We start from the raw sequence: 26,795 nt of genomic DNA, 5'->3' as shown, positions 1-26,795 counted from the left end.
ACTCGCCATAATGCAGGCTGGAAGACTGCAGACAGTTCAAAACTGCTTGCTGTTTACTGCAGAAAATGACAAAAAAATCACCAAAATCGAGAGAAAATGGCGAGAAAAGTGTAACCAAAGCTGCTGCCCACCAAGTACTAGTGAAAGTACATCATTTCAGAATATTTCAGCATGAAAATCCATGTCAGTCCATACATATATGCTTGCTGTAATAAATTACAGATTTCAGTAAATGAGAGCTAACAGTGCCAAAATTGGATCCTAGGTCAATCAGATATTGCCAAGACCAAAGCCGGCATCATGCGGGCATAACATAGACATATGACAGTCGATAAGCATGAATCCAACACCCAAACATGTCATACAAACATCTGCCAGTGAGTAGGCACACCTCCCAGTTAACGGGACAAAGTGTTCTTGCCACTACCAAAACTTGACACAAGTTAGGTGTCAGCTCACAAAGATACGGATCCAAATTTGAGACTCAGCTCATAAGGATATAGTGAACCAAGACATATAAACCATGCATCATCCCAAAGAGTAAGAAATCCCAAAGTCTCAAGTGTCCGTAACTGCTCAATGCATAAAAGCACCGCTTGCTCAATGTCTGATAAGCATTCAAGAATGCTCCCACTAGCACAAAAGGCGTATGTACGAGCTCAAGAGCTCAAACCAAGGCAAGACATAGTGCCAATGACATAAGTCCAAGACAATACATCAATAGTACATCCCGAACATGTAGGCGGTAGAGCATCCGTATGTAGCATCCATAAGCATGTAAGACATCAAGTACATCCCAATCCAAACTCTGACAAGCTAAAAAATAGCTCAAGTAAGCTCCGGGAATCCAAGGTCAAGCCAAGACCGAGCTCCAGTAGCAATAGGCTCCAAACAATGTAACTAGCATGTAGTAATGGCATAGGCTAAGTATGTCAAGACCGGTCAGACATAAGCAACATACATGCCATAAGTACATCCAAGACGGAGCATCCAAATGCTTTGCAAAGCAAGCTCAAGCTCAACCAACGATCCCGAATCAAAACCAAGCTCTATGTCGAGTCCCACGTGTCAATACATCACCATATATGCCTGAAACATAGTCCGAAAAGCATAGGCATAAGCATACATGAGTAAAATGACTTCAGCCCAACTGTGTACAGCAGTGATTTACTGTTCAAAACTGAGAATTTCAGCACCAAAATCAGATCCAAATGGTTGCCAAACAATAGGCATACATTTCCCTAACATCCGGGCATCAAACGGGACCAACCAGGCATCAAATGACAATGCCAAACAAGCTGTAGCATCAAATGTTAGTGTAACACTGTCATAAACTGCCTATGGACTGTTATGGTAGTCCCAAAACAGTGTTAAATCTGTCCAAATGCTATGCCAACACATCAACCATCAAAACCAAGCATCAAAGCATGTTCATATGCCCGAAATGGAGCCTTTCCAAGTGCCAATGGAGGGGGAGAGTTGCTGTTGTGACTATGAATGCTGAAGACACATATGGGAGGGCTGCGTGATTCCGCCAACTGTAAATGCTAGTCCTGGGGCTGCAAAAAATGGTGGCCAAGCTTCGAAGGGGTCCGGTTAAAGCCAAGGAAGGCCTCAAACAAGCTCCAGCAAGGGGAGAGCAGCTCACATATGAAATGAGAGTTGGGAGTGTAATGGCTGCCCTATTTCAAGATGGCTGAAAACTGAGGTAAACCCTGTAAAGAGTGAAGCAATACCTCTGTGTGAATGCCTTGAGGGTGCCCAAAGGGGTCGGGAAGGTGCTTGGGAAGCCGGGGAATGACGGGAGCTCGAAGGAGTCGGATATGGTTGCCGGGAAGAAGACCGAATGCGAGTGGGGAGTCGATGGGAAGTTGAGAATGTCACGAACCAAGCTCAAGAGTCGGGAAGCCGAGCTCTGATACTAGTTGAAAGATGAGAAGGATCGAAGCTTGGACTCGAGAGCTATGGCGGGAGAGCAAGAGCAAGAAAGAGAGAGACAAGAAATGGGAACTCCAACAGTCACAATGTGTGACCGGGCCTTCCTTTATTCAAACTGTCACTAAAAGAATAAAGAATAAAGTGACGGTGACGGGCGCCCGCCACCTGTAGTGTGCAGTGGCGGTGACTGTCAGTGTAGTAATACACGGGCGGCTAGGCGGCTAGGTGCCTTTACCCCCAACACTACGGCAATCAATTGTGCCTTAAAAGCCTTCTTCTTGTTGCTGATTTTCAGCATGTCAATGTGTTGAAGTTTCAACTTCATTATCAAAACTGGCATTTACAGCAGGCTACCCATGATAAAAGCCATGCCATTCTTCACAATTAGAAGAAACATGTTTGCTTTTAGTAAATGCAATCATGATTTGGAATTAGGTGCCTTGGGCCCACCTGCTGGAGAGTTAATGAATCCCTAATACGAAACCATGAAACCAGCCTTCCTTTTTACAAAAGGGTGGTGTAACCCTAAAAGACATTGATTTATAGCAATTCATAACAAGCAATAAATTCATAAAACAAATCATTAAATTGGATATGAACACTTAATCACTTTGGGCTAGAATGCCTCAAGACATTGAGACAAGCCTTAGGCCCACCTACGTGAGAGAGGTGATTTATCGTGGCGATGGAACTATAAAACCATCCTTTTTTTTAAAGGGGGGTGGAACCCTAAAATACACTGATTTACAACAATAAATAAACTCATAAAACAAATAATTAAATTAGAGATTTAACAATTCACCACTTAGGGCTAGAATGCCCTAAGAAACTGAGACAAATCGACACTTGATTGGCTCCAAAAAGCTGGAGCCCCTTGCGGCATTTCTTTTCACATTAATTCAAAACTTTGATTGTACAACTAAGAATTTACTCCAATCCCCAAGAAGAGTTAGGCCCTGCTAGTCCATTGATTAAATTTGCATTAGCAACCTTCTTCAACCATAGAGGCATGCGTGTACACATTCCAATGCTACCATGCAAGCCCTAATTCTTATTGATTACGCATTGAGAATAACATATCAACAATCCACAACAACAAGAAGCAAGAGACAAAATTTTGCAATTTAACTATCAAACAATGATTTGCATCAATTTGATTATCCAACAATGATCAGCATCAATCTGATTGTCAAACAATGATCAACATCAATTTCTCATACAGAAACATGTCAAAATCAGGTTACCCTACCCCCAATCATGCATCAAATGCAGTCATCTATATTAATTACTATGGTTCAGCCCAATCTAGTATCCGGGTCGCTTGCATCAAATACAACCATAAATGCTATCACCAATTGTTACATGGCACGCTAGAGTTGTCACTAATCCTTGATGACCATCCCACTATTGTAGCTTGCTGTTTCAACCCTTGTTTGCACAAGAAGTCATGGCACCTAGCAGCCTCTATCTCTAGAATCCTCTCTAGTTCAGGTCGCCTTGCTGCCATGGTGCTATAGTAGTTGTCTCCATCTCCAAAACTGAGATTCCCAGCTTTGTCTGCCCCGAATAGCTTTACACAGCCTTGCATGGCATCTGAACTTGCCCAATTGCCAAGTGTGAAATGTGTCCATGCACACATAGCCGCTACACTTAATGTGAAATGTGTCCATGCACACATAGCCGCTACACTTAATTTCCAGCGAATAATAAATAATAAAATTTTGAAAAGTGCATGTCCAAGCTCAAAATTTTGCCATGCACAATCCCAATTTGAAATTCCTAACCTCTTTGAACTTGAAAGTTTTTTTTTTCGTAAAAGGTAATTGTATTAATTACGAAAAAAGGTACAAGTTTACATGATTACAAGATACACGATGGCTGTAAGCCGTCGTGTGTAAAATCTTAGTACAAACCACAAAAGAGTTACTCAAGTCATGGCAAAGATGCAGAGGAAATTGCCATATGCCAGGGAAGTAAGTCCTCCCGAGGGAGCAAGTCAGAGTGCCGAATGTGATCTATCTGCCAATGCAAGAGACCTTTAAGCCTCGCAATGTGTCTCGGAACATTAGAGGCCGAATCAAAAAGAAAGGCATTCCGAGTGGACCAATTGTGCCAGCATCCCCAGTATCTAAGAAAGTGGAATAAGATCTTCATATGCAACTGTGCCGGTGTGGGGTATTTTGGCCGTACAAAAACCCAATCGAAAGGGCTTAGCGAGAAACCAACCACAGCTCGCCAAACCGCTGACAAAAGCGACCAGATATTCTTAGCAAGAGGGCAAGAAATAAATCGATGACGGACCGATTCCACAGTAGTGGTGCAGAAGAAACAACCAATCATCACCCTCCAAAGAAAGACCTTGCATTTGAAAGGTGTCTTGTTAAACTAGCCCTCCATCACAGTTGCCTTCCACCATGACTGAGATTTCCGCAATCCCCACATAGTATTAGCTTTAGTAACCAGCCATTGATGATCTTTAATCAGAAGATGGTATACCTGGTTAGCTGAAGCCTTTTCCAAATTCAACCGACCTGCAAGGTCCCAGTCCTGCCAAGGACGATCCAAAGCAAGGGCAGGAAAGGGTTGCCTGCTCTGGATCACCAACAAAAGCTGTTCCCATAAAGCACGGTATCCACGAGGGATTCTGAAACGCCTCTTGGCTGTACGAAACAATATCAAGACATTACGACTGGCAAGGGTGGCATCTGCAACTGAAGTCAAGCCCAAACGGGCCATGCGGTCAAATTTTGATCTGAGCTCATGTTTGCCTTCCCATGAAAGTAATCTCGAGGCTGCCAACAATTCCAGTTGAAAAGAGTTAGTATGTAAGCGGCCCTCCGCTGGATGCCAACGTGCCTTCTGGAGAACCAATTTCCACGAGCCGACCAAATGAACAAGCAGTTATGAGGAAGGACTAGAAAACCGAGAGTCTGCATTAAGAACATACCACCAGGAGCTCTGAATTTGTGTATTACCATGCAGAAGCCCGCGGTCCTCAAGAAAATAACGGGCTATAACAGCCCACGGGTGATGATCCACGCACATGGCATGAAAAAGAGACCAACGAAGTGCAAGCATATGAGTTTCGACATCCAAAATAGCCCCACCACCCATGCGTTTGGGAGTACATGTATGCGACCAAGAAATCCATGAAATGCCTGCCTGCAATGAATCCTTCTTCCATAACATGAAATGAATGGGCCGAGTAAGAGCATTCAAAGTAGTATTAGTCCAAGGCAGCAATGGTAAGAAATATGTGAGCATTGGTAGCATAATTGTTTGAGCTACTTTGAGGACAACATGGAAGGGCCAAGCTTGCGACTTCCAATATAGAAACTTATCTGCCAGTTTCTATGAAATCCACTCTAGTAGTTGCTTCGGCCGAACATCAACACCCAAAGGGTACCCAAGATGCCTGACAATGGAATCACGAGGAACAACCTGTCCCTGCCAGCCCAATGACTATAAATCGGATTCCGTGCAATTGAGAATGGCTGATTTGAAAGCATTGATACGAAGACCAGAAGCATAACCAAAGAGCGTCCAAACATCTAATGCCTTGCGAATATTGTCCTTGTCCGCATGCAAAATCATAAAGATGTCATCAGCCAAAGATTGACTAATGAAGTGCTGTCCAAAAGGAAGAGACAATCTAGCCAACTGAGTAGAAGCTGCCATAGAAGATAACATCGAAAGAACTGGATGAGTTGCAAGGGCAAAGAAGAGAGGACTCAAAGGGCAACCCTGTCTCACAGAACGTGCAAGGACAAATGGCTCTGTAACACCACCATTTAGCATAACTTGCGAAGAAGCCGCAGCACTAATGGTGTAGATCAAGCGGGACATCCGAGTACCAAAGCCCATCGTAGACATAAGTTCTGCAATGAAAGACCAGTCTAAATAATCAAAAGCCTTTTCCAGATCCAATTGAATCAATACCACTTTCTGACTAGAGTGCCTTGCATAGTCAATAGCCAGTTGCACATTTAAGATATTATGCAGAATGTTTCAGCCCTTAATGAAACCATATTGAAGAGGATGCACAATGGCCGGAAGATGCTTGTGGAGCCGATTCGCCAGCACTTTGGAAAAGATTTTATACATCGAACCTATCAAAGAAATTGGTCTTCAATGTTGCAACATTGACGGCGAAGGAACTTTTGAAAGCAATTTGATAAGACCTTTCCATGAGGAAGGCATGATCCCTATTTCCCAAACCTACTGAAACATAGTCGTCAATGGTTTCACTAGTTGGGTAGCAGAACTCTCAAAGAATTCATTGGTGAGACCATCTCAACCGGGACTTTTATCCTTAGGCAGGCGTAACAAAACATCCATAATCTCCTCCTCACAAATATCTGCCTCCAAAGTAGTTTGCATATCAAGTGGAACCTGATGGCGGACCAGATCATAGAAGACTGAGTGTGCATGCGTAACCTGGCCAGAAGGTGAATGCAAAGAACCAAGAAGATCTAGAAAATAATTCTTGCATATATTGACAATAGTCTGAGGATCAGTGACCATTCGACTTTCAGAATCCTGGAGTCGAGTCATATTTTCTCGAGCAGGAGATGCATGCAAAGCGCGGAAGAATTTATGAGACTGACATGCACTATCTTGCAAATTCTCAGTCAAATGTTGCAATTTGGCCTGTTGATAGGATTTCAACTAAAACTCTTTAGTAAGATCAGCCAAACGCATTGCCAGTGACAGCAGAAATACATCATTTGGAGTGTCCACCAGCAGAGAATGAACCAAAGCCAGTAAGTTCCCTGCTGCTTTTCGACGCCGCCGACAAAGAGAGGCATGATGGATCCCATACTGCCGAGTGACCCACTGCACATTAGAGAGCAATCGTTTAAAAGAAGTAGTGCCCTCAGAGCAAAGTCCAATAAGAATCTATCAATCAATTGCTGCATATAGTCCTGAAAGATTGAATGCTTCAAAAAAGATGAGTTGAAACGCAAAGGGAGCCTATCCAGCAATTGCATAAAAGGTGCAATGGGTTGTGCAAGTATCTCAAGCTGGAGAGGGAAATGGTCCGACAAGGCATATTGCTGCAACACCTGCATTTCCTAGACTAAGGGTTTAAATCATTCAATATCCTAGACTAAGAGTCGTGGAAAGTGAACTTGAAAGTTTTGAAACTTTCCATGACTCTCAGTCTAGGATATTGAATGATTTAAATCCATAATCACCATAACACCAAAAGTCACATGTTGCCATGAAATCCACACAGGTCCCAAATGATTGCCTTTCCACAACATGAATTTGATAGGCTGAACCAATTCCAAAAGGGACTTCTTAGTCTGAGAAAGCAATGGTAGAAAAAACGAAATCATATTGATCATAATGCATTGAGCAACTTTTAGTCAGGTATGTAGATGCCAGCTCTGAGATTTCCAGTACATGAACCTATCATGAATCCGGGAGGCCATCCAATCCAGCAAGGCACAGGGAGCTACCTCCACACCATTAGGATATCCCAAGTATCTGGTTATATTGCCCCTTGGGATCACAATTCCATTCCAGCCCAAGGCCTAGAGATCATTCTCCGTACAGAAGAGTAGAGTAGACTTTTGAGTATTAATATAAAGACCCGATGCCAAAGCAAAAAAATTCCACGCCACCATTGCCTGATTAACATTAGTGCAATCAACCTTGAGGAACATAAAAGAATCATTCACCAAAGATTGACCCATAAGTTGGGCCGTACCGCAGGAAAGAGATAAGCCAACTATCTTGCCTTGATCTGCCAAAGATTGACTCACAAGCTGGGCACCGCAAGAAAGAGATAAGCCAACTATCTTGCCTTGATCTGCCAACTTATTGAACAATGAGAGCATCGGGTAAGTGACTAAAGCAAACAGGAAAGGGTTGAGAGGACAGTCTTGCCGAAGAGAACAAGATAAGGCAATTTCCTCTGTGATCCCTTCATTAAGTGCAATACGAGCCACAACACCCTGACTAATGGTATCAACTAGAGAAATCATGTGCGGAACGAATCCCATTGTAGACATTAATTGCCACAAAAATGACCAACTAACATGATCAAATGCCTTCTCAATATCCAGTTGAAGCATAACAACTTGCTGGCCTGAAGCTTTGTTTTTTTGCAGGTAAAATGTGGCTGATTATATTACTTAAAAAAAAAAAAACTGATTACAACAAAGTGTTCATGCTCGACAGACTAGCTGGAGCTGATGCAGAGTCACAAATACATCATGTATACAAGCTTCTCAAGGCGGTCCAGGGGGGATGGGGGTAAGAAGCCATGGGGGGGGGTTTATCGCCAAACGGTTCTATCTGCTTACATCACGAAAAACAGGTCCTGGCTGCCCCAAGTGTGCATGAAATGACAACGGATCTCCTGACGAGCCCTGGAGTTACCCTGCACCTGATCCCATCGGCCGCGGAGGGAGTGGATGATGGAGGTCCAAAGCTCTACTAAGGTCGCCTGAACTAAAAGTCTCTCTCCGTCTAAAGCCTCCTGACACTGCACCTTCCAGATATGCCATCCAGTAAGACTCCCTATGATCTCCCATACCTCCGAGTGGTCTGTTGTGGGCTCCAATACCTGGCAGATAGGTAGAGCCTCCAAACCGACCACTGCACACAACCCTACCTCGATAATGAATATCATGTCCTGCATCCCAGCCTCATACAGAAGGTGACGACCTTGGGTGATTGCCTGCCAACAGAAAGCTCCCCATGAGATACATCCAAGGCTGGGTGCTATATGGCGAAGGATGCGGCATGCTCCTCTCCACACGAGTTGCGCCTCCTCATGACCAAAGGCAATGCTTTGGGGTTTCCAGAGGCTATTGTGTGCAACGCTTACAACCTCCCTCCTGCATTTGGGTCAAGCCAACTTCCCACTGCCAAGCCTCCATGTGCCACCAACCATAAGTAATATGACACCCTCTGCCTGCCAGCTATCCCATAGGCGGCGCTAGAAGGTCTCTTGAAAAGGCTCCATGATGCTGTGCTCCACCCAGTGCCTGCTACATGACGGCGCCCAATCCATATCCTCCTACATCAATACGTGTCTACCAATCCTCGTAGTATACTCTAGGAACCTAGGTGGCTTCTTGGCGATCGCAGTGGCCGGCCATAGCCACTCTCCTGGATCCCACTCTAGATCATCAAGTAGTTTGCTCTCCCAAATCCAAAAGTGCCACTCCCTGAGCTCATTCCAAAAAACATAGGGGTCTAGTCGCCATGTCTTCCCCTAAAGGCCCACCACCAGAATCCTCCTCCACGAAAGGACAGCTATCCCCTCATCCTGTCACTCTCTGTCAAGGGCCAGACGCCTCCCCTCTTAAACGGCAAAGAAAGTCCCCTGCGGGGCGCCGCCCACTCTTCGTGCCACCTGTAGAGGGATGCCTGCTAGTGAAAACCTAGCTGCCCATACCTCCACGGGCTCTATCGGCTCTCGTATTGGGGGAGCAAGCCACTCCAAAGGTATTGCTGCGTCTATCTCCCTTCTCGTTGGCCTGAAGCTTTGGCATAGTCAATTCCCAATTGAACATTCAAAATGTTGTGCATTATATTCTAAGCTTTAATGAAACCGTATTGATGTGGATGAATCAATTGCAGAAATACTTTTTGCAATCTTTTGGCAATGATTTTGGAGAAGATTTTATATAAAGACCCCATAACAAAAATAGATCTCCATTGTTTCAAAGAGGTTGGAGAGGGAACCTTGGACAACAACCTAATGATAGAAATCTTCCAATCAGAAGGCATCATACGAGAATTCCATACTTGTTGACACAGGTGAGTTAATGGATCCTTAAGCAGCTCCACATGGGTTGAAAACAACTCATTAGAAAGTCCATCCCAGGGAGGACTTTTCCTTCGAGGCAAGTGGGAGAGCACTTCTTCCACTTCATCTTCTAAAATATTAGCCTCCATTAAATTCACCCATTCTGGTTTGACTTGATTACTAACCAAGTCAAAAATATATCTGCGAGCAAAGTGAACAGCATCGGAAAGAATCTCTTACGGACCCAACAAGGACCTATAAAAGTCTACACTCATCCGAATGATGGAGGCAGGATCAGTCACCATAATACCTTGCCCATCCATTAAATGCACTATATTTTCCTAGGCATATTTATGGTGCAGACGAGCAAAGAATTGATGAGATTGACAGTTATTATTGTGTAAAGCTTCGGCTCTAGCTAGCAATTTGTATTTTGCATATTCCTCTTCCTGAAGAGATTGAACCTACCTTTCAACCATTCAATGCATGTGAGCAAGTCATCATTGGAATCCCCTGACTCGCACAAAAACGAGGAATGGGCCAATAAAGATTGGGCATGTTGAATACCATATTGTCAGGATAACGCTCGTGCATTATCCCTAAAAATAGCCCATGCTTCCATCCCTCCAGATAGGAACCTCGAGCTAAAAGAAGCGATCAGTTGCTGAACACCTTCCAAAAACTGATTTTGTTGCAAAAAAGATTGATTAAAATGGAAATTTTGTTGGTTTCTCAGGACCCTCGCAGCCGATTTCTGATTTTGGAAATACTTTATGAGGGAGAGGTATTTTTGGCTCATGGGCGTGTATGCTCCTACTATACGGGAACGTCGTCAGCATTGGGATGACCTGCGCTGCCTTGCCATGGCTCGTCAAGGCTTTATCATGGGTGATTTTAATGCTTGTGTATTTGGGGATCAGGGGACTTCTCCGCATTCGGTTATGGATGGTCTTGAGCAATAGGCTTGGGAGGCTCTCCCAACGGTGTCTTTGAAATAGGACTTGTGATCCTAGATATATCCATCATAACCCGGATATAATTAATACTTGGGCCAGATTGGATAGGATCTACATTTGCCAAAGTGATTCTTTTCTTCTTGCAATCATTGATATGTGGGTAGAACAACAGCATGTCTTGTCAAATCATTACCCTTTGGTCTTGGAAATGAGCCACAAACCTATTCATGCATTTAAGGGTCTCCTTGCTCGTTTGCCTCTTCAACTCTACTTCTTTCTACCCTACTATGATCACCTTGCTCCTAGCCACAGAGTTATAAAGTGCTGAGACCCCACCGTTCCAAGTTGAGGATAGCTAAACATGGCCATGGTACCTTCCAAGGAGTCCCAATCAACCTCATCATATGCCTTCTCAAAATCCAAGAGAAGCGTTGCAATCCTTTGCTCACTCTCATGGGCGCACTATGTGACCTCGAAAAACGTCAAGATGTTATCCAAGTTGCTCCAATCCTCAACAAAATTTGTTTGACTGTCATGAATAATGTCTGGAAGCAATGGGTGGTATCTACTTTTGACCATTGACAACATAGCAATTGGACGCCATTGAGTAAGCTCCATTCCATCCCCCCCCTTTGTGCAGAAGACAGACTAGACCAGCTATTGGACATCTACCCAAAGCTAAACTGAAAAGGCCTACTGGATAGAGCCCATCATCTCCTCGTAGCAAGTGAAGAACACCTTAGAAAGGCCAGCCTCTCTGGGGCACCTAGAAGGCTCAGAGCAACTCCTACTCTGTAAAGGGTGTGAGGGAACACCCCATCTCATTCATCACTAGAGACTAGATACAATTTTAGACTTGCGTCCTACAATAGAGCACATGAGCCAAGTCCATCTCTTGCTGAAAAAGCTGTCCATAGAAATCAATGGCTAGCTATAGGGTCAATTGTCACATGTGACAGTGCGCATACGAGGTGCAAGGGGGTTCCTCACAGCAGTATGCTCGCTCTGCAATCAACGCTTACGCCTTTGAATTCCTTGACATTGCTCATTTTTGCAGAGAACCAGGAAGGTCTAGCGAAGAGGGGAGAGAGGTCTAGAAGGAAAGGGGAGTCTGGAGGGAAGAGGGACAATGCTGCAGAGAAGTTAGATAGAGAAGTCCAGATGCAAGAAGTCCAAAGACAGAGATGTTTGGGAAGGGATGAAGTCTGGAGGCAGAGACAGAGAAGTCTGGGGAAGAGAAGTCTAGAGGCAAAGAAGTCTGGAGATAGAGACAGAGAAGTCTGGGGAAGAGAAGTCTAGAGGCAGAGACTAAGGAGCCTAGGGAAGATAAGTGTGGAGGCAAAGAAGCTTGGAGGTGGAGACAGAGAAGTCTGAGGAAGAGAGAAGTTTGGAGATAGGGCTAGATACAGGAAGTCCGGAGATAGGGCTAGATACAAGAAGTCCGGAGGAAGGAGGGAGAAGTGAAGTCTAGGGTGAAGGGGAGAGTGAAGAGAAATCTGGAGACAAGAATGAGAAGAGAAAGATAGTGACACCTGAGTGGTGAGAGACTGAAGTACACAAATTTGCAAGAGCACACTTCTATTAGCATAAACTGATTGCTTGATACATTGGTTGCCTCCCCTCTCTTTTTATAGCTGAAGCGAGGGGAGGGCAAAAGACCTTCACATAATATCAATATCTAGAGATGGAGCAGTGCAAGAGGTTTTCTCCAGACTATCGCCAAAAACTCTCTAGGTTGGGGGCTTCCGGTCGGGTCCAAAAATCTCTGGTGGGGTGGTTCTTGAGGCAGGTCTTGGTGGTCCGCAAACATCCAAGAAGTCTCCAGAGAAAGTCTAGTTTGGAGAAAAGTTCAAAACTCTCTCTAGAGAAAAAACATAAGTCACTCAAGTACAAGAGTAAAAGAAACCTGTTAAACCATCTTGTACATGATAAAAGATTGTTCGCATGCCATATACAAAGTGAGTACAACTCGAACACTTGCTGCTATATCAAAGTGTAAAATACGACTGAAAGCTTTTCTTCTTCTTTTTTCTGTACAAAAGAGCTCAAGTGTGGTGTTCCCATGCGGTGTACACTAGCCCACTCACCTGGGCAAGACCTAACCCTCTTACAGTGATCTCAAAGGCTGTGAATCTAGTCCCTTGCAGTGATGGGTCTATGTACCTTGAAGAACTGTGGGCACATACTATTTCCTTCTGTGCCCTGAAGATAGTAGTCAACAGAAAACTATGTCCTCTACTCTAGGCTCACTAAGGGGGCTTGCACATACAACTCCCAAGTCTAGAGGGCATGGTCTCGGGGGGGGCAGGTTCAGAATGGCTACCTAGTCATGTAACAAAGCCCTTCTCTTCTCCCAACACTGCTGCCTGGCACAGAGAGCCTTGTCCTAGCAAATCTTGCTCAATGCTCAGAGGGCATGTGCCATCTCCTCTGCAATCCCTCCATCCTGCAGCCGTCTCTGGCCCAAATTGGCTTGATTTGCATGCATACCTCCTCGCACTTTGGGCAGCAAGTTTGCTTATGATCATATCTTCTCATGGAAGTGTTAGAAGCTAAGCTGATAGGTAATGTATGTTGTGCCACATGCATTTAGAGAATTAGAAGCTTGGGCACACAGGGCTTGGATGGCTAACTTTGTGCTAGCAACCTCAATGGTTCTAGGCTGAGCCATTGTGTATTAGTGATGACCCTTTATGTCCAGTGTACACTGGCAAGTCTCTAAATGGAGTGGGGCATTTACCCCTCTCGGCCTTAGACCCCAAGAAGTTCAAGGCCTAAATCCTAAACTTAAAGATAAGCTTGTAATCCTAAAACCCAATCCCTTTAATTGTTGTGAAGGAACCATTTGATGGATTCCAACAAGCTAGAATGTGTCTATGTACTTGTCTATGCTTGTACCAGTGACCATTTGAAGGGTTGGAGTAAAGGGTATGTCTGAACTTATTATTTGTCTTTTGAATCTCTAAAGTGGCAACTTGAAGTTTGATATGCACATGAGATGTCCAAAAGTAACCTTTATTAGGCCTGACATTCCAAAGTGACCTAAATTTTTGTGTAGAGTGTCCTAGGTGACCATTTGTTCAAACGACTTAAGCTTACAATCTTTATGTATTTCTTGGATTGACCTCGACTTATATACAGTATACATTATTACATTGACCTCAATAGGCTGAAATTAACAGTTAACACTTACGGTTGTACAACTGCTTTTACTTTAGGGCGAGAATTTTCTTCACATTTGTCTTGCCATGTTTTCCAATTCTTGTGAACAGGCTTTCAGCTTGAGCTTATTTTGTAAGGCCTATCTGGATGCCAAATTGATTTCAGCATACCATTGTAAAACTCAAGGGCCAGAAAAACTTAAGGGTTGAAAGGTCAAGACAAGGAACATGTACATAAGGTTGAGAATAATGGGATAAGATCAAATTGTTTGACTTTGAGGGTGAAAATCACACAACTCTGTTCTTCTCAGAGGCTTGGTTTCGAGAAGGTCAAATGTTTGAGGGCATTATGGTAAAACTTATCTAACTAATGTAGGAATTAGATTCATTTCTTCCAATTCCACACAAAATGTGGTTTCTTAGCAAATGCATAATCAAGTGCAAAACTGAACCCTAGTAAACTGGAGTACCACTACAAGGGTGGGTTCCATTTTGATATACAGAGTTCTGGCTTACTGAGGCAGACTGGAAAGCTACAGGAAATCATTCCAGTGTTACACCTGACAGAACTGCGGCCAAACATACATAGTCGTTGAAAGAATCTCCCAATATCACTTAATTATAACAAGTGCATAAACACACTACTTGTAAAGGACTTACATGAAACCGAAGTTGTTTTCTCCATGGATTTGTGGTGGATTTATTTGCTGTTGAGTAACAGTTTGCAGTGGTAACTTCCATGTCTGACTGCAGCTCCCGGCATCAGTGGTACAAGATGATATTGATGGATAGGGCCAAATGGCAAGCAAAGGTGGAATCCTTGAGGAAAGAGAAACAAAAGCAAGAATTGGCTGAATGCACATTCAGGCCAGTGATCCATTCAACAAGCTCTAGAAGCCATCTCAGGGTATGTGTTGGGTGCCATAATGACAGTTAGATTATGTTGCTGTGAAGGTTTATAATGTAAGATCACAACTGTTATTTGGATACCTTAGTTGCAGCTTACAGATGGAGTGGTGAATCATGCAAATACAAAGGCAGAGACACAAAATGCTACAATCGTCGAAAAAGAGCTGCAGGAAGTGCATGGATTCATTTTTCAAGAAGCTGCCATGCAAAAATCCGGTAAACTTAATATTTCATTGACATCTTCTCATGATTGGATTGAGACATACTGGAATTCTTTATGTCGGTACAAATGTGCCTCAACCTATTAATTGTTCTCTTCAGAGCGAGTTGTAATGTATTGCGTCAGCATTGTATGCCTCAATCTGCTCTATTTTCTAGATACAAGCCTATTGGTTTTGAGAAGCCTACCATATGCATCTCTACATCACCTATTGATATGCCGACGGCATTGGAAGCATGAATCAGCCTGTGGTTGTTTACTTTAATCACTGTAATTGTAAACCATGGACATGTGATGTGATGCTCTGACAGATCTAACCGGAAAACCAAATGGGGAGTCGCCTCTGGGGTTACTTCAATCATTCAAGAACATGGTGAGGAACTCAGAACAGGGTGATGGTGAACCGTAGATTGTTGGTAGATGATATAGTGATTTGACGGCATAATTATTCAGAAGATTTGCCGCCTGATTTTGTGTGGCACATTGCGACTCTGGTTGGACTTTACTATCGAGAATCATATGCCTACCTCCAGCGCCTTTCGGCTCTCCAAACGGTTGTTTATCTTTGATAAAGCACATGGCCATTCATTCCACTCATTGGCACTACACAGTTGTATCACTCCAGAGGAGCAGCTTGTAAAGAAACACACACACACACACTCTCTCTCCCCCTCGATTATGTTGTGTTTGTATGTGTGTGTCTCTCTTTCATCGTCTCATTTGTTTTTATCATAGCATCAAGTGGAATGTTGTATCATGGGCCATAATGATGATACAGATAAAGAAAGATTGTAGCCATTACATTAAGGAATGGTAGATTGTGAAGTCATCCATCATCTCCTTGAAAGTTGTCTTGATTCACGTTCTCGTTTTAATTTTTGGATTGTACAACTCAGATGCAGATTTTGGGAGTTAAGGGATTCTAGAGAGTGTGCAGCCATGACCATTTTTGGTTGCCCATCTTTTCTTTCGTGATTGTGTGGAACAGTAAACTATAGAATTTTTCTAGCTTGGTGATGTTAATGGTTTCTTGGCCACCATAATTTTGCTAACTTTAGTCATAGACCTCGGGTAAGTTACTCATGAATATATGTATGCATCACATGGGTTCAAAATAAGGTATTTTTAAAATACCATATTTATATATATTTTTATATATAAAAGAGTAATATAAAAAGATTATTTACAAATTGAATAGAAAAATGTTATGTTTTATATAGAAAAAATTCACATATAAGAATATTTATAAATAGGCTTTGAACGCACATGATGTAGAGGATATGTATATATATATTATAACTTCCCTGAGTCATAGACTTAATTAGGACATTGGTTTTGCCAAAAATGTGTATCTTCCATCTCGCAAAGATAACTTGCAAACTTCAATCATAGAGTTTTATGTGACTTAAACATAGGGTGGGCAATGGACACAAACGGTGCATAAATTGGAAATGTGTTGTATGCATTCTTTTGTAAACATTTTTTCAGCCCCTTCTTGCTTTGCAATCATTGTCTCATGGCTAAATAAAAGTGTTGCAACATGTTGAATCAATGATAAACCCAAGGAATTCCTTGCCATTAGAAGACTCGATTACTAAGAGTTGAAAATGCTATCTACTCCTTGGATAAATGGAGATTGCATGGTTAGAATGGTAAGTTTATCAAGGATTTTTGGGATCTTCAAAATGATGATTAGGTATTTATGGCTTGGTCAAGCTATTTACAAAAACCAGCCACGTGAAAGCTTCTCAAATTAAGCTAAGAACACTGATGTCTATCAATGATAAGTTGGAGGCGTAAATGTTGGTCAATAGAATCAAAGGTTTTCTTCATGATGGACAATGCCTAGTTTAGTTGAGTCTGCCAAGGAGACAAATCTAATACATTTGTGAGCTTTAGATATTGTCACATATGCAAAGAGGGATGTATTGACCATGCACATTGATATTTAGAAAGCCTTTATTAATTCCATGGGTTGATACTCTATCCATCTTCAAATGTGGTTTGTTAAAACCCTAAAAAATATTAGTTTATCATTGTTGTGCTGTATATAGTGACTACACATCTACTTTCAATGTATTGGATTCATTTGAGCTAGTAAATGTTTGAATGGCTTGAAATTACCGAATGGTCTATATTCTTTTCATTGACATTCCTAGATTGTCACTTTTTTGTAGTTAAAAATGATTATTATGGCGAGATGTTTTCACTCCCATGAGAATAGTGCAAACAATTGGATTACTAGCTCGGCTACATGACAATCTTTAGAAGTCCAAGTCACTTGTAATTTTGAATTGCAATACATTGCTTGCTTTGGCTCCTTGAACTTCACCTTGTTTGGTATATTGCTTATTCTTAGGGATTACTATTTGGGCTAGAACATGCATGTGTGGCCTTTGCATATTCACCCCAAAATGTTCAATTCATTTTAATAGGTGTATATATATCTCTTCCTCTTATGAGAGAGAGAGAGAGAGAGAGAGAGAGAGAGAGAGAGAGAGAGAAATGAAATGATATATTAATGTCTACAAAAGGCCAAAATGACCTATGAGACCATGAGTTACAATCATGTGTGTGATGGTACAACTGTCTGGGCAAAATATGTAGCACAAGCAGAATAAGAAAGGAAACCAACTATGGTTGTGTAAAACATAGAGCTCTATCTAGTAACAATGAGCTCCAAAATGGTACAATCTCATGTGGCTATGGAGGGCCTAGCTCTAGCTCGAGCAATAATCCCATGTATCCGTCTATGAAGGTGTCGTCAATGTTTGTGTCGAGGCCTAGGAGGTCTGGATCGGCTAAGTTGAATGGCTCGATCACTCAGTACTCCTTGTCTGTGTATGGACTATGGCGGTGAGAGAGGCTCTTGTGTGGCTGTAACTGTATTAAAGTCTTTTGAGTCTCCTTTGCAAAGAAGTCTGTGAGCTTCCTCTTTGAAGGGCCTTGGTGTCCTGGAGCAGCTTACTCCTGAGGCACATGTCATGAAGCTGTCGTATCTTGAGAAGAAACAGGCCAAGGCATCGTTGATCGGTAAAATCCATGACTCTAGATAGTGGTCCAAATCCGTCTCTAAAGAGACAGTGGAAACAACCACGGACCTCATAATACGTTGGGCAACGGCAGATATAATGCTCCTCTGTCTTTCGCTCTAATTGGCATATTTGGCATATACGCTAGGAAACTACATTGAGAGAGATGTTCTCATGTCTATCATCATTGAGAGATTTTGGAAAACTACATTTTGGAAACACGAATAAGACTAGCAAAAAAATTGAACTCAGATGTATTAAGAGCTTGATATCTTGAACATTATTATTGCCTTGATTATCGATTATTATTGCAACTTGCATGAATATTCATTATGTAATGTTTGAAAATTAGACCATGTCTCTTAGGAAGTTTGTTTGTGGTTTCTTTGAAGGAAAACTAGATTATTGTCGTTGTTTCACTTAATTGATTTTGAATTGAGAAGGAAAATTAATGAATTTGAAATAGATGTTGAGACATGCCCAATAAGTGTAGTATTTGAGAATGTTATAACGTCATAAGTATATGCTACACAACATTATGATAGTATCAATTGGAATCATTGTGTGTGCAATGTCAAAAGTTGGTGCTCATCAAATAATGTAAATTAATATCTTTAGGTAGCTAGGTTGGAGAGGCAAATAGCAGGCATGTTTACCCTCCTCGACATCATCTAACAGAACACACAAAGAAAGGAAGAAGACGAGGAACCTTGATGGAAAGGTAATGAACAAGTTCACTTGGAAGGGATGAGATATTAGCATGGGGAAGAGAGTAGATGTAAGGTAGAAGAAGAAAATAGGAGGGCTTGAAAGGAAGTAGCTAGAAATGTGAGAGAGAAGGAGAAAGAGGAGGAGCTTTAACCATGCAATGAGAATAAGGAGAAAGAGGAGCAAGGTGAATCATCCACCAACAAGGACAAGAAGAAGAAGTATGAGACACTTAACTACCTAGGTAGTTGTTGAATCGAGCATCCCTTGACTAATTAGATAGTTCTTGAACCAAGCATCCTCTAACTCGGTAGTGTCTTAACCAAGCATCCCATGACTAACAAAGTAGTTGTTGAACCAAGTATCCCCTAACCTATCCATCCCCTAGCTAGCAGCCTAAGTAGCTCTCAACCTAAAAACCCCTAAGTAGCTACTTAGATAGTCTAGGCAACTAGAATATTAGCAAGGTAGCTAGTTGTTCATCATCGAAATAGTAACTAGCTACCTAGTTAGCTTCACACTAGGAAATATAGGTACTTGCTCACCTAATAACTAGGACATCAAGAGTTAAGAAGGTGAGTATGGAAGATTCAAGATGCCTCAACCTACCATGCTAGAGTGCCAAACAAGGGAAAAGAAGCAACCTTTATCTATCTCAAGGAGGATGCATGCAAGTGGTACATGATGGATGTGATATGGAGAGGTAAGAACTAGAGAATCTAGATGAGGCCATGAGAGTGGCTGAAAGGCTAGTAGACTTGAAAGCAATGAGACTAGTCCAAGGGAACCAAGCACAATACAACGCCAATATCATCGCTAACACTTGGACCTAAAAGCCAGCCCCTCCAAGAGGAATAGTGTCAAAAAGCAAATGTGGAATTTCTAGAGTAACCTCGGCCACATCAAAATCTACCTTAGTACCAGGGGAACCACTTAGAAGGTGGGGAGTTAGTCACTATAAACTAACTCCAAGGTTCACACAGCCAAACGTATCACAATGGAACCTCAAGCCTCATCCACATGAGTGAGATGCTATGAGTGTGGAGGACCATAGTACTCGCCTTGATGCCCTATAGAAGACACAACATCAAGTGGATCAAGAGTAGAGCTATAAGTGCGTATGGAGGAGATGAGTCAACTCCCACATATTCAAGATATTTCAAATGGGAATGAAGATAGCCAAGGTCATCTGATAGTTGGTGCAATGAGTGCATTCCCACAATGCATGGCAACATCCGTGGTAGTAGTGTACCACCTATAACCCTATTGATTATCTCTTTTTTTGTTGAGACTCTTATCTAGACCTCTAGAACTCAACTATGAGCTCTTTGATTTCATTTGTCATGACGTTACATTGAAGCCATTGACATTGACAAAACTATAAGGTGAAGGATCCATCCTTGCCCTATTGTGGACCTAGATTTGTTGCTACAAAGGCTCTTTAGTGGAGTCTCGATGTTTTCCATATGTGAATGGTTGAACTTTTACTATACCCTTTAACTATGCAACAACATTCATTAAGCTTACCTTTTTAGCTTCAACCTTCCCATTGAATGGGACACTTTCACTTGATTTAATAGTGTTCTCAATAGAGAAAATACTCACACTTCTTAGTTGTAGAATTGCAAATTTAAGGTGTAGGAGTCCTTGGAAAATTTATGCATCTTCTTTTGGTGCAATATCCTCTCTCTCTCTCTCTCTCTCTCTCTCTCTCTCTCTCTCTCTCTCTCTCCTTGGAAAATTTATGCATCTCCTTTTGGTGCAATATCCTCTCTCTCTCTCTCTCTCTCTCTCTCTCTCTCTCTCTCTCTCTCTCCCCCCAACAAACAATGGACCCCATCACAAGCAGCAAGGATCATCATTGTGATGATTATGCGAGCTAATGGTAGGTATTTGCCTCTCTCAGATCCCCTTGTATGCTTGATTGAGCAAGACATTTGTTCTTTTTCTTTTGTGCAATTGTTATTGAGTTTAGTTCATTTCACATTGTCTTGAGTTTAGGGTTTCCCCTTTGGTGGCTATGTAGTTGGTTATGGCCTGGGTGCGGTTTAGGGTTTTCCCTTTGGTTGTCATCATTAGGTATTACAGACTTCACTACTTGTTTGCATGAGTGTAATGGTTTGTGAAAGAGTGAGATGATATAATTTAGTTCTTTTAGTACAATACTTATCTTGTGAGTTCTTTTCACTCTTGATTTTCACCTTGTATACCTAGGGTATACCTCCCCCATACCTCCATGTTAATGAGAATTAATACTTTGGGATAGAATACTTGTTTGTTTTATTCTGATAAAAATTCTCATTTATGGTTTATTTGCTTCTCTTGTTTGAGTGAATAAGAGATCCATGATGTTTTTTATTGGCTATAATGTTGTTACATGTTTATTTGCATGTCTATTGGTGCATCTTTAGATGCACTAACAAATGTGTAGATATACATATAATTCTAGAAAAATATTTACAGTTATAGATACAACTTCTATAGATGTATACATAGGTCTGCTTATATAGACAATTATGATGTTTTGGGAGACCAAATTTATGCATTTATGTGGACGTATCTTCCTACTAGTATACAAACAAAAATCCATCTTTTTGTAAAGAGAAAGATTTGGTTGTTCATCATTTTCATTTAAATGCATTCTTGATTACGAAATGCATTAATTCATAGTAATTGCCTCAATCATACCCAAAATAAGTGGGATTTTCTATCAATGGATTAGTGAGGATATAGGCTTAGGCTTTTGATATGCTATGCTTAGATGAAGGCTATGCTAGGCTTAAGGTACACTAGACTACTCTCAGGGTTAAACTAGTCTATATCATGCTAGACATAGAATCTTAGGCATGGATGGATGTTATTAAATTATTATTACTACATTTGGCTTTTGATATGTTATGCTTGGACTTAGGCTATGCTAGGCTTAGACTATACTATGCTATTCTTGGGCTTAAGTTGTGCTCTATACTATACTAGATATAGGCTAAACTCTTGAACATGAATGCGTAGGAGTTCATAATAGCCAAACCATATCCTAGCTTCTACAAGAGTTCATAATACCTCATTTTCTCACAATGAAACTGTTAAGATAAAGTTGTGGATAAGGATAAAAGCTTGGATAAGATAAGGACAAGTTAGTATGTGGACAAAAGGATCTCATAGATATCCACTTTGTAAATATCTCAGATATTTAGAGATGGAGCTCACCTACCTCATTTAATGTACCATGTATAAATACAACTACTAGCAATGAAATGTTCAATTGCACTTCACTCCTTTCTCCATATTGTCTCTATCTCTTCTCTTATTGTGCACATTATCCTCTTATCTACAAGTTCCTGGTTTTCATTACATGGTATCAGAGCATCAGGCCCTATCTTTCTTGCTTATTACACTCTCCTCAAATTCTCAAACTACTCGTCCTCCTTTACTCTCATTCTTCCAATGGCTCTTGTCAATGCCACTACTCCTACAACTAACACATCAAGATCAAAAAACTCAATGGTAGCAACTATCACGTGTGGAAGCTAAGGATGGAACTTTACCTATCTCAAGCAAACCTATGGAATATTATCAATGGCAAGGAAGACTACCTTGAATTAGAAGGAGTAGACAATGAAGATTGGATGCAAAGAGATACAGCTATACGAGAATGGAAATACTTGTCCATTGTGGAGATCGACAAGTACAACTAGTAAGAACAATACCCAATGCAAAAGGTATTTGGAAATTCTTCAACTATACATATGAACACACATATATTGTTTATCAAATGACCATGTTTAGAAAACTATCTACTGCCACTATGCATGAAGATCAGTCTACTACTAAGTTCTTAGAACAATGGCAATCTTTGCTAGATGAAACCATAATATCTCGTTTAGTCATCTGAGAAGAATTACAAGCCATGTTTCTACTCTCTTCCTTGCGTCTATCTTGGAGAGCCTTTATTAACTACTCAAACCTCCACTAATAAACTCAAACTTCAGCCCCACTAATTAATAGAATCAAGCAAGAGCAAGTCATGAGAGACACTCTTTCTGCTTCTTCAAATCAAGAATCCAAGGCTCTAGTTGTAACTGCTTACAACCCAAAACATCTTCACAAAAGAGCTCAACACTTTCTCAATAAAAGCCTAAGTTTTCTTCTCGGTCTAACTTCAAAGGAATTCTTGGTAATCCTCAACATAAGCCCAACTCTTACCAATGTTTTCAATCCTTATCCTCAACAAGAAACCCTCATTATCATCTTATGTATAATGCTTGCAAAAGACAAGGTCATATTGAAAAGGATTGTTGTCAAAAAAATAGATTCAACAAATATCAATCAAAAGGTCAGGCTCACTTTGTTAGCATCGGCAAATTATGACATAGAAGAGCAACCAAAAACTGTCATCAGCCTAGCCATAAGTGTTTAGGCACCTTACTCCAACTCCAAAGAAGAATACACATGGTTTTTAGATTCTAGAGCTACTCATCATATGACTTTTCACAATGAATGGTTAGTCGACTTCAAAGAGATCTCCACTCCACTCAGTGTTACCATGGGGGACAACAACATTTAACAAGCTCAAGGCTATGGAACAATTCAAGTGGAGCTTCCCTCCAATCATATAATCAAGGTACATAAAGTCTATTATGTTCCCAATCTCAAGAAAAATCTATTAAGTATCAGTGCTGCTCACTTCTACAAAGATCACTGCATCTTACAACTACTCTCACCTTCTCTCAAATGTACCTTCCCCAAACTAGGTTGGCTTTATACACTTGGGTATTCACTTCTACAACCTCCTTCAAATGCTTCAGCTAACTCCACTTGACTTACAAGTATACCATAGAACACACTTCTATGGCACTCTAGGCTTGGTCATGCCTCTCAAAATGTTCTCCAACAACTTATTCACAAGAAGCTTGTTCACATCATTCCACCTTCTCTCTCTCAACTTCCATTTTGTCAAGCTTATCCTCTCAATAAGGCCACAAATCATCCTTATCCCAAATCTTACTCCATTACAACTCAACTACTTCAACTAGTACACATCGACATTTGTGGTCCAATAAATCATGTATCTCTCACTGGCGCAAAATACTTTATGGTGCTTATTGATGATTATTCAAGATACAATGTTGTATATTTTTTCACGAGGAAATCACAAGTCTTCTCCAAGTTCCAAGAGTATAAGGTAGTAGCTGAAAATAAGCATGAGTTACGGCTCAAAGCTCTTCGTACAGACAATGGAGGAGAATATACTTCAAAGGAATTCAAAGATTATTGCAAGGCTTTTGGCATTCAACATGAGCTTACCATACTACATCATCCACACCAAAATGGAGTTGTCGAACACAAAAATCATACACTACTCAATGCCACAAGAGCCATGCTATCACTAGCTCATCTGGGAAAAGAATATTGGGAAGAAGCAATTGCTACAACAACATATCTTCAAAACAGGTTGTACTCAAAATCTCTACACAATAATACTCCTTACAGATTGTGGTTTGGTCACCCTCCTAACTCATCACATCTTAAAGTCTTTGTATGCACTGCATTTATTGTCAATCAAGATCACAAATCCAAGTTTTCTCCTAGAGCCACACAACTAATTTTTACAGGATATGGTAAGCCACATGGTCACAAGGCCTATCGCTTCTATGATCCAACTGACAAGGTCTTTATTTATGGCCGAAGTGTCATCTTTCATGAAGATAATCTTCTTCCATCCAACACAACACAATGTCCATCTCTCACACTTTATCACGTCAATGAATCTCTAACATTAGACATGCCTCATACAAGGCCCACCATATATTTGATAGAATCCACTCCTTGTTCTATCCACACTGGCTCTTCACCATTATCATCATACCTATCTCATTTTAGAGGTCCAAAGTTGGTTGGTTCATGTGAACAACCCTCACCTCCAAAATCTTCAATCCTTAATGCATCATATCCAACCTTAGTCAAAATTTCAAAAGCTATTAATCATTGTACTCATAAGGAACTCACACCACCTGATGGCATCAAACCAGTCCAAAAGGCATTGTTTCAGCAGCAACTTGCACCTTCGCTTCACGCCACGAACCAGCAATCGTCGCCTCCACTAAATGACACAAACCATCAACCATCTTCACTCAAAAACAAGCTGCTAGCTGCTCCACTCCACAACAAGCAGATGTAGGCCTCTTCAATGAATCACAAATGGCAGCAATTGGGGCAGTATGGCAGCTTGATTACTGCCTCTCCAAAACAACAACATACTGCATTTACAGTGAACAATTTCACACTCCAACTCCACCAACTACTCTCTTATCTCCACAGCTTGGAAGCTTCCTACACGGTACAGAAAATCTATATAAATAGCAAGTCTCCTATCTCCCACAAGCTCCATTTCATCTAGAGAATTCGAATCCTCTCCATGCCTCTACTCCACAATTAGCTCCATCCTCTTCCCCTAAAAGGCACAAAATTCGAAGGTCTTCTTGCATAGCAGCAATGTCTTCAACATCAAGCAATACTTCCCCTACGACTCTCATTGTTACCACTCTACAACCTCCATCTCCAACTTCTCCATCAATTCCCATTACTCTATTCAGTATCTCTGACTCCAACACTGAAGAGGTACAATCACAATCAACTCTTTGCTTCAAAAACTTACATGACCTTCATCTTCAAGCTAACATTTCCCTTGGCCAAGTTCGAGACTTGCCTCCAATCACTATTCCTGAACCCCCAATTCGCCCTTCTGTCACTCAAGCACTTCAAAGTTTTGAAGCCTCTCAATTGCAAGCTGCAATGCTCGATGAATACAAGGCTCTTCTTCACAATAACACTTGGAAATTGGTACCCCTTCCTCGGAGAATTTGCAATAAGGTGCAAATGGGTACTTTGCAAAAAGCTCAAACCAAATGGCTCCATTGACAAGTACAAAGCTCTCGACTGTAGCTCGTGGTTTCAAAGAAATTGAAGGCCTCCATTACAGAAGTACATTCTCTCCCGTGCTCTCTTTATCCTCCTTACGGGTATTACTCTCCATAGCAGCTCATTTTAAATTGATTCTTCACCATATTGATGTCAAAATTGCCTTCTTGCATGGTCACTTAGAAGAAAAAATCTATATGTCTCAGCCACCAAACTTTGTTGATCCAAAATTTCCCACACATGTTTGTATACTGCATGAAGCTCTTTATGGCCTAAAATAGGCACCAAGGCAGTGGTACACTCGTATTCATTCTCACTTACTACACCATGGCTTTCGGAGGCTAGAAATAGACCACAACATTTATACTCTTCTTCAGGGCAACACCATCATTATCTTAGGTCTCTATGTTGATGATATTCCTATTCTTGCCAACTCTCCTCACGCAATGTCCAAAGCCAAATCTATCATATCTTCATAGTTTTCTATAACAAACTATGGTCCTATGCATTACTATCTTGGCATTGAAATTAAATAGTCATCCACATCCATCAAAATGCATCAGCATACCTACAATATGTCTATTCTCTTCCGTTATTCCATGCTAAAATGCAATCCCATGGTCACTCCACTTGCCCACAATCTCCAATTGAATCCATCCTCATCCCATTCTCTTTCAACTGACTAGGCTCGTGAAATGGAGACTATTCCTTATATAGAAGCACTTGGATACCTTCGATATCTAATTACTTGTACCCATCCAGATTTATCTTATGTAGGACACATCCTCTCTTTTTATATGGCCGGCCGTAGCCCACCATTCTAATTTATCCTATTCCCAACTAATGCGTACACTTTGCACAAGAGCAAGCCTGGCGCTCTTTTACAAGGGTTCGGGGGCGCTTCCACATTTTAATGGTGCGCCTTTTACTCTTTTGTTGTCTCGCGGCGACACTGAGACTTTCTAAGGGTCGTGCCTGAACATTTAAAATTTTCAGGGTTTGGTTACCGATCAAGGTGCCTTTTTCTGCTTTTATTTTGCGCCTTTTTTGCTATTTCCTTTTTTCCATTTTCCGCTCCTCTGTGCTATGGGAAACACGGTAACATCCTAGCCAAGTGCCAGTCCCATGGCACGGCGGTGGGAAGTAGTGGCTAGTTAGGTCTGCTGCTAGGCGGAACTGGTAGGT

The 26,795-nt window shown here is 41.4% G+C and overlaps 1 protein-coding gene across 11 annotated transcripts in view; it reads left to right on the top strand.

The window, feature by feature from the left end:
- LOC148017678 (uncharacterized) overlaps positions 1–15,977 on the top strand; it is a 134,969-nt gene extending 118,992 nt beyond the window's left edge. For 4 of the 11 annotated variants that reach the window (XM_087663513.1, XM_087663510.1, XM_087663511.1 and 1 more), the window contains exons 14-16: positions 14,577–14,730; positions 14,819–14,948; positions 15,264–15,976. In XM_087663513.1, coding sequence (XP_087519639.1) covers positions 14,577–14,730; positions 14,819–14,948; positions 15,264–15,361 — 382 coding nt within the window. In that variant the 3' untranslated portion in view covers positions 15,362–15,976. Of the gene's footprint in view, positions 1–14,576; positions 14,731–14,818; positions 14,949–15,263 lie in introns of those variants that run through there. The other 7 variants (XM_087663517.1, XM_087663515.1, XM_087663516.1 and 4 more) reach the window with 7 other exon arrangements.
- The last annotated feature ends 10,818 nt before the right edge of the window (positions 15,978–26,795 follow it).

This window comes from Lygodium microphyllum, chromosome 22 (assembly GCF_053477565.2).
Source record: "Lygodium microphyllum isolate KBCC chromosome 22, Lygodium_microphyllum_v1.1.10, whole genome shotgun sequence".
Taxonomy (NCBI): domain Eukaryota; kingdom Viridiplantae; phylum Streptophyta; class Polypodiopsida; order Schizaeales; family Lygodiaceae; genus Lygodium; species Lygodium microphyllum.
Note: the sequence above shows the minus strand (reverse complement) of the source record. Positions and strands in the feature narration are given on the sequence as shown.